The sequence below is a fragment of the Lepidochelys kempii genome, chromosome 7 (assembly GCF_965140265.1).
Source record: "Lepidochelys kempii isolate rLepKem1 chromosome 7, rLepKem1.hap2, whole genome shotgun sequence".
Taxonomy (NCBI): domain Eukaryota; kingdom Metazoa; phylum Chordata; order Testudines; family Cheloniidae; genus Lepidochelys; species Lepidochelys kempii.
In genome coordinates, this window is record NC_133262.1 from 72340731 (window position 1) to 72354556 (window position 13826).

At 41.9% G+C, this 13826-nt stretch overlaps 1 protein-coding gene across 4 annotated transcripts in view; it reads right to left on the minus strand.

The window, feature by feature from the left end:
* The window catches only part of OGDHL (oxoglutarate dehydrogenase L), a 109577-nt gene that overhangs the window by 43818 nt on the left and 51933 nt on the right, over positions 1-13826 (minus strand). For 3 of the 4 annotated variants that reach the window (XM_073353298.1, XM_073353297.1, XM_073353300.1), the window contains 6 exons: positions 13428-13556; positions 12880-13059; positions 11979-12131; positions 10265-10367; positions 9429-9557; positions 4370-4520 (listed from right to left, as the gene is read on the minus strand). In XM_073353298.1, the coding sequence (XP_073209399.1) occupies positions 4370-4520; positions 9429-9557; positions 10265-10367; positions 11979-12131; positions 12880-13059; positions 13428-13556 (845 nt within the window). The remainder of the gene's footprint in view (positions 1-4369; positions 4521-9428; positions 9558-10264; positions 10368-11978; positions 12132-12879; positions 13060-13427; positions 13557-13826) is intronic. The other variant, XM_073353299.1, reaches the window with a different exon arrangement.

The following is a 13826-nucleotide window of genomic DNA, read 5'->3' on the forward strand; positions in this document are numbered from 1 at the left end:
TGTTATGGAGCGCCAAGTTGACACGCTCAAGGCAACACTGGCTCTTCAAACCAAGCAGCTCCACACCCACCCTCCCCTGCAGCTGCTGTCACAAAACTCTTTCCCATGTGCCCCATACACACTGCCACCCCACTGTTATCAACCTCCTGGCTCCACTCTCTACCCACAGCATTCCACTCCTCCCTCCTCGCAGTCCAGCAGCGTGGACTCCTATTACCCATTGCACTCAACACCCATCCCTCTGCAGTTTGGCCCTGCTGACGTACAGCACCCGCTGCATTGTACTCCAAAGGAGAAGGTTGGGTATGACTCCTGGACATACACAATTCTGTAGCTGTCCTGGGACCACTCGTCCTCTGGAGACTCTCTCTTTCCCCATTCTCCTCCCTGCTGATGTATTTTTGTTGTTTGACTCTCTCCTCCAGTTGTCGTCTTTTAATAAAAGAATTGTGTTGGTTTGAAAACAAACAATCTTTATTCTATTAAGTGAAAGCAAAAAGAGCACTGCAAAGCAACATACAATTATGTTAAGGTCCCTTCTTGCATCACGTGCACCAATCACCTCCTAGCATTAAAAGCACTAAAATCCCAAGTATAGCAACAAATATTAGTGGCTTTCAGCCCCAAATTGCAACTGATCCTTATGGCCCCACACTGTGCCCCTCTAATAGCCCTGGTCTCTGGCTGTTCAAACTCAGCCTCCAGGCACTGAGCCTCTGCAGTCCAGCCCTGAGTGAAGCTTTCACCCTTCCCTTCACAAATATTATGGAGAATACAGCACGCGGCTATAAGCATAGAAATATCGTCATCGGCCATGTCCAGCTTGCCATGCAGGCATCACCAGCAGGCTTTTGAACAGCCAAATGCATACTCAGTCATTCTGCACTTGCTCAGCCTGTTGTTGAACTGCTCCTTGCTGCTGTCAAGTTGCCCCGTGTACGGCTTCATAAGTCATGGCATTAAGGGATAGGCGGGCTCTCCCAGGATCACATTGGGCATTTCAACTTCCCCTACGGAGATCTTCTGGTATGGGAAGAAAGTCCCTGCTTGCAGCTTCTTGAACAGACCAGTGTTCCGAAAGATGCACGCATCATGCTCCTTTCCGGACCAGCCTGCGTTAATGTCTGTGAAACGATCCACAAGTGCCTGGAGAACCATTGAGAAATACCCCTTGTGATTAATGTACTTGATCGCTAGGTGGTCTGGTACCAGAATTGGAATGTGCATGCCATCTATCACCCCTCCGCAGTTAGGGAAGCCCATTTGTGCAAAGCCATCCACAGTCTCACACACGTTGCCCAGAGTCACGGTCTTTTGGAGCAGGATGCAATTAATGGTCCTGCACACTTCCATCAGCATGAGTCCAACGGTCGACTTTCCCAGTCCCAACTGGTTAAGCGACCGACCGGTAGCAGGCTGAAGTAGTCAGCTTCCACAATGCAATCACCACGTGCTTCTCCAATGACAGAGCAGCTCTCATTCTCATGTCCTTGCATCGCACAACTTGAACAAGCTCATCACACTGTCCCAGGAATGTGGCTTTCCTCACTCGAAAATTCTGCAGCCATTGCTCGTCAACCCAGACATTCATCACGATGTGATCCCACCACTCAGTGCTTGTTTCCCGAGTCCAAAAGCAGTGTTCCTCCGTGGTCAGCACCTCCGTGAATGCCACAAGCAATCTCGTGTCGTGGCTACTATGCGTGGTGAGATAAATGTCGCACTCCTCTTGACTTTGTAGTTTAAGGAATAACTCCAATGCCACTCGTGACGTGTTGGTCAGAGTGAGCAGCATACTGGTCAGCAGTTCACGATCCATTCCTGCAGCCGGAAAGACAGGGCGCGCAGTACACAAATTGTTGAAAGATGGCGCCAAATGTGGACGGAAGCACAGGGTTTGCTTGGATGCGAAGCAATGCATCATGGGGTATTGGACCCAGGATGCCCCGCGACCCTCTCCACCTTCCCACAAGTCTTAGCGGCAAAAGAGAAAGAGGTGCTCTATGGGACAGCTGCCTAGACTGCACCGCTCCAAATAGCGCTGCAAGTGCCGCAAGTATGAACACGCTATTGCGCAAGCAGCTGTCCATGTGAACACACAACAGCGGTTTTCCTTCTGAGCTCTCTGAGCAGCGCTGTAACTGCTGACGCTGTAACTTTGCCAGCGTAGATGTGCCTTAAGACAGAAAAGTTTGCTTACATTTCTGGGAGATAATGCTGCCCACTTCTTATTTACAATGTCACCTGAAAGTGAGAACAGGCATGCGCATGGCACTTTTATAGCTGGCATTGCAAGGCATTTACATGCCAGTTATGCTAAACATCGTATGCCTCTTCATGTGTCGGCCACCATTCCAGAGGACATGCTTCCATGCTGATGACGCTCGTTAAAAAAACAATGAGTTAATTAAATTTGTGACTGAACTCCTTGCGGAAGGATAGTAAGTCTCCTGCTCTGTTTTACCCGCATTCTGCCATATATTTCACATTATATTAGTCTTGGATGATGACCCAGCACATGTTTGTTTTAAGAACACTGTCATTGCAGATTTGACAAAACACAAAGGTACCAACGTGAGATTTCTAAAGATAGCTGCAGCACTCGACCCAGGCTTAAGAATCTGAAGTGACTTCCAAAATCTGAGAGAGACAAAGTGTGGAGCATGCTTTCAGAAGTCTTAAAAGAGCAATACTCTGATGCGGAAACTACAAAACCCGAACCACCAAAAAAGAAAAATCAGTCTTCTGCTGGTGGCTTCTGACTCACATAATAAATGTGAATGTGTGTTGGTCCGCACTGCTTTGGAGAGCGGAACCCCACATTAGCATAGACGCATGTCCTTTGGAATGGTGGTTGAAGGGGCGTATGAATCTGTAACACAACAGGCACATAAATATCTTGTGATGCAGGCTACAACAGTGCCATGTGAACACCTGTTCTCACTTTCAGGTGACATTGTAAGCAAGAAGTGGGCAGCATGGTCTCCTGCAAATGTAAACTAACTTGTTTGTCTCAGTGACTGACTGAACAAGAAGTAGGACTGAGTGGACTTGTAGACTCTATAAAGTTTTACATTGTTTTATTTTTGAATGCAGTTATTTTTTGTACATAATTCTACATTTGTGAGTTCAACTTTCATGACAAAGAGATTGTATTACTGTACTTGTATGAGATGAATTGAAAACTACTATTTCTTTTGTTTTTATAGCAAATATATGTAATCAAAAATAAACAAAGTGAGCACTGTACTCTTTGTGTTCTGTGTTGTAATTGAAATCAACATATTTGAAAATGTAAAAAACATCCAAAAATATTTAAATAAATGGTATTCTATGGTTGTTTAAACAGTGTGATTAACCATGATTATTTTTTTAATCGCTTGACAGCCTATTGTATATATATTTTTGCTAATGGGTGACTAACTATATAAACCACATACTTGCCAAACTACATAACTATAGTTCTGACCAACACTAGCACAGTATGGGAGAGAGTGGACACCACAGGGGTTCTGTCATGCTGCCATAGGCAGTAAGAAGGAATTGAAGGATGGTTGAGCCTGCTCTGCCTTTTATGTCCTTGGGGAGAGCAACTAAAATCATGTCAAGTACTCCCCCAATCTACATTTCCATTCTCCTGGCCTCTCTCCCTCCACCAAATCCCAAATCGCAGCCTCCTCTGTTTGTCAGTTTTCCCTACAATTATCAGTGCCTTCTTCCACAAATGTCCTAAATGCACAAACACCCTCCACCACCACAGCCAGCAAGTTCTCCACAGTCAAACCCCACTTTACTTCTTACCTCTGCTGTAACAGCTATAAGAAATTAGCCAGTTACTGATGGTTAATTTGGTGGTGGGGGTGTGCGAGGATAGCTGACATGTCTTTAGTTACAAAAATACAAATATATATAAAAGTTGTATATACTGAGTTGTACCCATTCCCCTCCCCTCCCCCTTGGTATATAACTTGTCTTTGATTTAAACTCTTCAGGGAAAGGACTGTCTCCTCATACAAGTTTAACAGCACCTAGCTCAATGGAGCCCCAGATCTAAACAAGTCCTCTGGGCACTACCTCAATATAAAGGTTAAACAACAATTACAATTATTAAACATTAATAAAAACAAGTATTCATTTGCTGCTAATTTTATATCCTTCCATCCTATGGAAGTTATCTTTAAGTATATAAACATAAAACATACAGACACCTGATTGATACACACACACAGCACACAAAATGCATATGTAATTAGTTACTGTAAGCCTATAATTCCTTCCAGAGTATCATAATCCATAAGAGAACCCCTAGTTGTATTTGCATGCAGTTTTTCATCCACTGGTATTTGGCAGCAGCCAACTTGGTACTCACCTAAAAGTGCCCCTTTCCACATCCTGCCCACTCAGTCGGACATGGATCCCTTCTTTTAGCAAAGATCCAAAAGCCATGTATTCTCCCAAGGCCCAGTCAACCACTCTGTTCTTGGTCATTTCCAATCGGCCTTTCAAGATCCGAGAAAGCCCTATATGGGGTAACAGTTGGGAATTAAAGAGGCTAGTTCATAAATGTTTCACATGCATATTAAATTCACATCTCTCAGAAAGCAGAGGCTGAGCCAGGGAAGAGTATCAAGTTTGAATGGTTACTCCCACAGTTATATGCTGACCCACTGTACTTGGCAAATCCAAACCAGCAGCAGCACAAGTTAAAAAAAACAACAAACACACACAGATCCTAGTATATCCAAGAACACACAACCATGCTTAAGATACAGATCAAGAAGAGAGGGCTAGAAATAGCTAGACAATATCTGACAGAACCAACAGTTGATTAATATTAAACTACAACAGTTATTTATATCACGGTTTAGTGATTGGAAATAAGGTGAGATACAGAGTTTACCAGGAAGATCATTGTGCAGCAATACAAAAGGATTTTTTAAATAGATTTGGTTCTATTTTGTAGAAGATTGAAATTAGCAGACAGGGGTTGGTTCAGTTTTTGTATTTTACACTACTAGACCTGTCTCAATATGGACTTTTGTTTAATTTGAAGTAGATATGGATTTTCAGATAGCATATGGTTTATGCACCAGCTGTTTTCCACAGGGAAGATCTTGTAATTTCTTCATTCTTTACAATTGCACAGAAATTTTAAGTAAGTAAGTAAGTAAACAAATAAAGCACAAGGTGCACCCTCACTGACTTTCACAGAGAACAAAACTGAAAACTCCTTATGTCAGTGTAAATCAAATAGTGAGAATACAAGCCTCGCAAACTGCGTGTCATATTTTACTCTGTTCTCTATTTCTGCCTCCATATTGATACCGTTACTAAATCCTGCCATTTGCCCCCTTTGCAACACCTCCAAAATCCTTCTCTCTGCTTCTCCCCATTCCTACCGCAAAAACCCTTGCCCTTGATACATCTAATTTCAATCACCACAACCTTCTCACTTCCAGCCCCTTGATTCTTTCCTCTTTAGCCTGCTTTGAATCTGTCCAAAACATCCATCTACACTTTCCATTTACCCAATCTTTTCCAGCCCCATTTCACATTCCTTCACTAGCTTCTCAACACTCATCCTGATCTTCTAAGTTATGTACATTTAGCTTCTGCTTCCACTCTGTTCTAATTTCTCTTCATCTGACCCTTGTCCATGCCCAGGTTACCTAACTAACTACTCCCTTCACCACGTCCTCGTCTCCAAGTTGTCCTCCAGGAAGCCCCATTCACCTGAAACCCCCTTTACACACTCAGTCAAGCAGTTTGCAACTCTCTCTTCCTTCAAATCATACTTTTCCAAAATGCCAATAACCTCCCTAACAAACAGTGTTCCCTTCTCCAGATAATCAGGTGCTCTGTTTCACCACTCAAATACATACCTTTCTAACTTTCCAACCCATGTCTCTAATTAGTACACTGATTGTTTTTTTACACAGTCATCTCTTTGCAGAGGGTTCTTGTCTTGAGACCGCTCTGTAAAGCACAATATTGATGCAGTACAAACAAATATAACATGCCTTCTCACCAAGTGACCCAAATTGTACTGATGTGGATTTTACAAGAAATCTGTATGTTAAACATAGCAAAGGATTATTGAAAATGTATTTGAGGACTGACTGCTACAGTGTACTATCAGAATCTTCCTCCTGATGGGTAATTGTAGTTCGACTTAGACAAATTATTTATGCTAATTAAATGCCACTTGAACACAAACATTGAAGATGTTTAATTGAAAGCATAGCCATAACGTCGTTTTAGGAATTTTAATCGCATAAAACACTCCTAACCAATAAACTCAAGATTCAGTCACCAAAAATTACTTCAAATCTTAAACAGCTCATCTGGTGGTTTACGATTAGTGCACTATAATGGGGCACTTGGGGGAGGTTCATTCCTTAACCTGGATCCCCAGTTGGAGATTTGCACAGTAAAGTTCTATCAATATGTGCAAGGCAGAACACAGACTGGCCATTGACTACAGGTACTGCCAGACAATCTAAGCAGTGGCTTTTGCTCTGGATAAAAAGCACTAACATCTTCACAGAGCACCTTCCATTCCAGCTCCCCAATCCCTTTCCTTCTCCATCTATTCTGGTGGCCTTTTGAACCACCTGAAAGAGTTCTGCAGACCAGAGTTAGAGTACTACTGCCTAAGGCTACATCCAGACTAAAAGCTCAGTATATGAGCAGGGGAAGTAACACTCATAGTATACACAAAAAGAAAAGGAGTACTTGTGGCACCTTAGAGACTAACACATTTATTTGAGCATAAGCTTGCGTGAGCTACAGCTCACTTCACCGGATGCACTGGTCTGAATGCATCCGATGAAGTGAGCTGTAGCTCACGAAAGCCTATGCTCAGATAAATTGGTTAGTCTCTAAGGTGCCACAAGTACTCCTTTTCTTTTTGCGAATACACATTAACACAGCTGCTACTCGGAAACCTGTCACAGTATACAGATAGTCTTAGAGGAATGCCACTCCACAGAGAAATAGAAAGCTATGTTTAATTAGAATGTGTACAATCCACACCTAAAATTATTCTTACAGTAATATTAAAACTAATCAAAGTGTCACAGCAATCCAGTACCTCTTCCACAAATGCACACCAGATTTTTAAAGTTAATACAGTAATTGGTTCAATAAACATGCTAACATAATTAGGGATCCCCTTACCACTGCTTGCTACGTTTAATACTCTTGAAGGAAAAGTACACACAGAAGGTCCTATTGCAGCTGCTGACATTGAGAGGTTTCCGGATGTATATTGACATTTAATTTTTTGAAGAGTGGTTACAGAGGGGAAGAAGATTCTCTAGGGAGGATCCTATGCTGAAGAACAGCCCTCACACCCAGGTGACCGTCCTTCACCTGATATGGACAAGGTAAATGGGGGTTATTGTGTCAGGTGGTTCCATTCTTCCCCACAGGCTGAGCATACTGCCTCTCTAGTGCCTTCAGATTCCACCAGCACAGGGAGAAAGAAATTATGCTCAGACCTTGGCATGCTAGTGCAGACCACTTCCCACTTAGCTAACTTTTAATTGTTTAAACATTAAACATAATTAAAAGTTAATCATTTAATGTTTAACTTTTAATCATGGTAGCGTTACTAGTTCAGAATTAAGCCCCTTGATGCTAAGGGTTAAGTTTTGTTTGTTTTTTTTCCAGAAAGCACTTGACTCTCAGTAGCAAGACTTAATGTAGTCATTGGACTACATGTGTCATGTCTGCCGACAAGCTGAAAGAAAGTTTGACCAAACTTCCTCACACCAAGCACAGTACAAAGATATGCCATGTGGTTTTACTAGAAAATGATTTCTTGAAACAAACAGTATTGTTTGACTAGAATATAGAATATCAAGGTTGGAAGGCACTTCAGGAGGTCATCTAGTCCAACCCCCTGCTCAAACCAGGACTAATCCCCAACTAAATTACCCCAGCCAGGGCTTTGTCAAGCCCGACCTTAAAAACCTCTAAGGAAGGAGATTCCACCATCTCCCAAGGAAACCCATTTCAGTGCTTCCCCACCCTCCTAGTGAAAAAGTTTTTCCTAATATACAACCTAAACCTCCCCCGCCGCAACTTGAGACCATTACTCCTTGTTCTGTCATCTGCTACCACTGAGAACAGTCTAGATCCATCCTCTTTGGAACCCCCTTTCAGGTAGTTGAAAGCAGCTATCAAATCCCCCCTCATTCTTCTCTTCAGCTGAATAAACAATCCCAGTTCCCTCAGCCTCTCCTCATAAGTCATGTGCTCCAGCCCCCTAATCATTTTTGTTGCCCTCCGCTGGACTCTTTCCAATTTTTCCACATCTTTCTTGTAGTGTGGGGCCCAAAACTGGACACAGTACTCCAGATGAGGCCTCACCAATGTTGAATAGAGGGGAATGATCACGTCCCTCGATCTGCTGGCTATGCCCCTACTTATACAGCCCAAAATGCCATTAGCCTTCTTGGCAACAAGGACACACTGTTGACGCATATCCAGCTTCTCATCCACTGTAACCCCTAGGTCCCTTTCTGCAGAACTGCTGCCCAGCCACTCAGTCCCTAGTCTATAGCGGTGCATGTGCTATATTCTTCAGTCCTAACTGCAGGACTCTACACTTGTCCTTGTTGAACCTCATCAGATTTCTTTTGGCCCAAACCTCTAATTTGTCTAGGTCCCTCTGTATCCTATCCCTACCTCTCCTCCCAGTTTAGTGTCATCTGCAAACTTGCTGAGGGTGCAATCCACACCATCCTCCAGATCATTAATTAAGATATTGAACAAAACCATTAAAAGACTAAGCTGAGTCCTTGTATGGAGAGGAAATTATTTATCCCACAAGGAAAGCATCATAAGGAGTGGTCTCCACAATCATAACTGCCTTTAGTATTTTAAAAACATGCTCAGACCTAGAACTCCCATTTCAGGAAGCAAGTTAGATTTGTACTTGTAGTACAGACATCTTTTCATACTATGTATTAAAGAATACAAGCATGTGTCCATCTGCACAAGTGAAGACATACATGCCATGAATTACACATCCGAAAAAGAACAGATGCCTTGATTAGTCTGGGTAGTTACAGTCTTACCTTCTTTGTAACATGCCAGCTGCATGTTACAAAGATGTTCTCACTTCCCTCCACATTATAAGACCACAGAGAAAAGGAATTTACTTTAATAAGGTTAGGAGAGAGGTGCTATGATAAAAGAATATTAAATTCTTGATGGAGAATAGTTCAGTAGTATGTTCACTGTCACCTTCCCACCTGTCAGTAAGGTGGCATATGTGAATTGTGAAGGCAGATCACCAGCTCCTTCCTCCCCTTTACCAAAGTACCTCAGAAGAGCAACTACCCTGCGACTGATGTGTAGAAACAAACAAAGAAAGGACAAAGAAAGCAATGTCTGATATAGCAGAGAATCCAGCTGACCTCCATGTATTTTGAAACCCTCGAGGGGCACAGAGCTAGCTCCATTGCCAATGTGGTTCAGCATGTCTTCTGGGATGCCTGTTGGAGGACAAGTCATGCTCTTTGGTTCTCCATCCAAATTAAAAAACCCTGGAAGGAGAAATTTTATAAGGCATTCTGGATGAATAGAGGCTTCTAATTATTAAGAGAACAGTTACTCTATCTGCAATAAAAATAAAAACATAAGAATTTTACTGTTAAAAGAAACACTCTTAAAATGTCCTCCTGTTTTCAACAGCCAAGAGCCATTTCCACACCTTTTAAATTAGGGAACAGATTATTTCCAGGCCCTATACGGAACAATTCTTGATCTCACACACACACAAGATGGCTCTTTCATTTGCTGTTTTACTTTCTCTGATTGAGACTGAAATTCAAAACATGTGCAGAGAGCTAGTCAGCACAAGACACATGCACCATTTCAGACCTGCTTAAGGCCTGAAAATAGAGGTCCACAGAGGTGGAATTTCTCTCTGAAGCAATAAAGGCAGGTAACATTACAGATAAATCACTTCTCTGTTAATAGGAGACTGAAAAAAATCGGTTTTCCAAGTGATAAAGTCTTGCTTTTGCCACATCCATTGCTAAAGCTGTACTGACAATTGCACCTCTGCCAAACAGTTTTGGCATCCTTTCGTTCTGCTAGCATATACAAACCAAGAACAAAATCCTTCACTTCAGAAGGATGTGGTGCCTAACAAAGGGTTCAATAAAGGTGGCAGGATTTTGGTTCAAAAGGAAAGCACAAATGGCACCAACCAGTCTCACTGGCATTAGGGTATTTGAAGGATACTTACCAGGCCAAGGTGAATCAAGCCAGTGCTTAATGTGTAGAATTTTCTTATCTTTAGACCTAGTATAAGCTTCTTCACAGATTTTATCATACTTTGCAATTTCTTCCTATAGAACAACAAGTTTCCATATAAAAGGAGTTAGAGATTAAAAAAACCCCAAAATTGACATACTGCTTACAGAAAGTGCATACCATTCCAAAGCGATAAAAACATCCACATTACAGCACACAAAATTCCAGGTTTTTATCTCAGTTACGCCAGGGTAAACCCAGAGTAATTCCACTAATCTCAGTGGAGCTACTGGAGTTTTGCTCAGCTCAAAACCTCTTAAAACACATTTGTCCGTTTCTTAAAACAAAACCACCCTGCTGTTTGGTTCTTTGGGCAGATTCTGCTGCATGTTAGAAAGATCCAACACTAGATGAAAGATCCAACACTAGAATAGCAAGTGGTATTCCATGTCAGCATCAGAACAAAACACGTAATTTGTTGCCATACATATGAAGATTAGGGTTATCCAACTGGCTTCCAGTGTCACTACAGTGATCAGGAAGGAATTCCCCACGCACCCTATGTAGCTTAGCTGTATAACTGTCTAGGTGCATTATTTGGGTACTGTGGGCAGAATGGCTCAGAGCCACAAAGATATTTTGGCTCCTAACCTCCATTAATTTCAGTGGAAGTTAAAAGCCTAAACACCTTTGTGGATCTGGGCCATCTCATTAACTATTAGGCACGGTTCTTGCCTGAAGCAGGATACCAGACTTAGTGATCTTTGGTTCAATCTAGAATCCTATGTTCCTAAAAAGTTGGAACAGTCTCCCCTTGCAATGCCTTGTTTTACAGTGCTGCTACTGCTACGTCCACTTTCACAAGTATAGAAGTACAATATAAAGAGTTAGCCAGTTTAATATGAATAACCAATATAGTAAAATCTGCAGATTTAATTTTTATATGGTAGTTCAGACTTATCTCTTTGAACTCTGAGCACAACAGGTTCAATACAACTGAGGCACAAAACTAATGAGTTTGTTATCCTATTCTGAGTAAACATCAGCATATTGCCTACAATCGTCAATTACATAAGATGCTCCAACAAGAAGCTCCCATGATTAGAGATGCTGTAGATATAATCACGAATATTCAGACACCTCTGAATTGGTGTTCCCACAGATCCAAGGCAGGGAGATGAGTTTGATTCCATGTATCTCCCCTCCACTTAGGCTCTTTAAATCATACTAATTTGCGATTTTTCAAAGGCTGCTGAAGCACTGACATAGCCAATATTAACAGCCTTAACAGCCCTACCTTATCACTGTATCAGCCTAAGAACTGAGGAGAACCTGTTTTTCTAGGTACCATGTATTATTTTAATTATTACACAACATTCCAGTCCTTCTTGGTTGATAGTAGCTATGTACATAGCAGATCAACACAAGTGTCTCAGCTTCACCAGTTAGAGACAATCCTCCATTTTTTTCCATCTTTAAGCCTTATGTGAGGTAAGCAATGAAATTTAAGCTCATCTCCTGCCACACATTTCTCCAGTAGTACTATTTTCTATTTTATGTAAAACAAAACAAAAGACAGTCAGAAAAAGGAATAGAATGAAGGCAACAAAGTAGTGAAGCAAAAAGTAGTTAAGGAAACAGCATGCAGTCACTTCCTTCTGCAAACAACATCACAAATGGCCTTCTACCTCTGCTGAATACTGTACCTCAAACTCCTGCAGTGTTACAGTCCCATCTGCAATCAGTTTGTCAGCATACTTCTTCAACACTGGCACCTGCTTGTGAATCTGCTTGTACATCAAGGGCTGGGTGAACATGGGTTCATCCATTTCATTGTGGCCTCTCCTTCGGTAACAAACCTACACAGGGAAGATTCATATCTGTCAATAACGAGCGACATGAAACTATTCTCTAACATTTCCTGCTTTCTAGAGATTTATGAACTTAAGGCATTAAAGTTCTTGCTCAAAGAGACATTAAAATCAACATAATTCTCTTTGGGGTAAGAGCTAACTCTTATTTTGGGTACAGCATCTAGCACAATGGGGCTCCGGTTCTGGTTGGGTCCTCTAGGCCAGCGGTTCTCAACTGAGGGTCCACAGACCCCGGGGGACCGCGAACAGGTTTCGGGAGGTCCACCAAGCAGGGTGAAGCCCTGGAGCATCACCACCTGAAGCCCTGAGCTGCACCACCTGGAACTGAAGCCTGAACAACTGAGTTTCGCGGGGGCCCCTGTGGCCTGGGACCCCAGACAATAGCCCCGGGACCCCAGACAATTGCCCCGCTTGCTATCCCCTAACGCTGGGGCTGGCTTTTATATGCAGAAAAACAGTTGTTGTGACACACGTAGGCCACAGAGTTTTTACAGCACGTTGGGGAGAGTGGGGTTCAGAAAGAAAGGTTGAGAACCCTGCTCTAGGCAGTACAATAATACAAGTAATAATGTAAGGCAGGGAAAACTACTTAACAGTAGCATTCAAGCCAATAAATGCAATGAGCGCAGCAATGTTTATGAACCCATATTAACATATTTGACGTTACTGACTTATTTTAAAAGACTAGCATAAAATATGCAAAGTGAAGAGTTAAAATTAACCCAGTACTTACTAAATCTACAACCACATCTTTATTGAATGTGTTTCTCCATTCTGCAGCTACATTGCACACATACATCACTGCTTCAGGGTCATCAGCATTCACATGGAATATGGGTGCGTTGACCACACGGGCAACATCTGTAGGGTATGGAGACGAGCGGGCCATTCGGGGATCTGTAGTGAAGCCAATCTAAGAAAAAAACAAGCTTCCATTAATGTGTGAGAAAAGGGGTTTTTTTGCTTTTCTTTTGAATGCCTGAAATCTTAGTTTAATACCTAGTTTTTACATGACAGTAATTATAGGCTTTTCACTTTGGAAGGTAATTTCTTCTTTAATTCATCTAACATAATGCATCATTTTTATCTACTTATTTGGATCCCACAAAATCCGTGTCTCCTATGCTGAGCACAGCCAAATGTGCTGACCATTTTCAGGGTATAATCATTCTAGTCAATGAAAGAGGGCTGGTATATACAATCTATCATGACAAGAATAAAACAAAAGGAATATATGGGAAGTCATCAGACCCAAATTGCTTAAGAAATTCTGGTTTTCACCTGGTTATTGACCACAACATGAATAGTGCCATTTGTGGTGTATGATGGGAGGTCACTGAGATGAAAGGTTTCATAAACCACTCCCTGTCCAGCAAAGGCAGCATCTCCATGTAGTAGTATGGACATGACCTAAGATAAGGGACGAATGAAGGAAAAAAAAAAAAAAAAAAGCATCAGATAAAAGTGTAATTGTCAGTTCCTAGGGGGCATGAACTTTTTGTTATGTATTTTTACATTGGCCAGCCCCATAGGCCCCTGGTCTACGGCTGGGATTCCTAGGAAGGACCACAATTCAAATAAAAAAAAAAAATAAGAAATCATAACATGCATGCTTGTCCACATTCAGACTGCTTTGCTTGATTCCCAATTGAGTGAAAGTTACAACCTATCTGAGGTTTC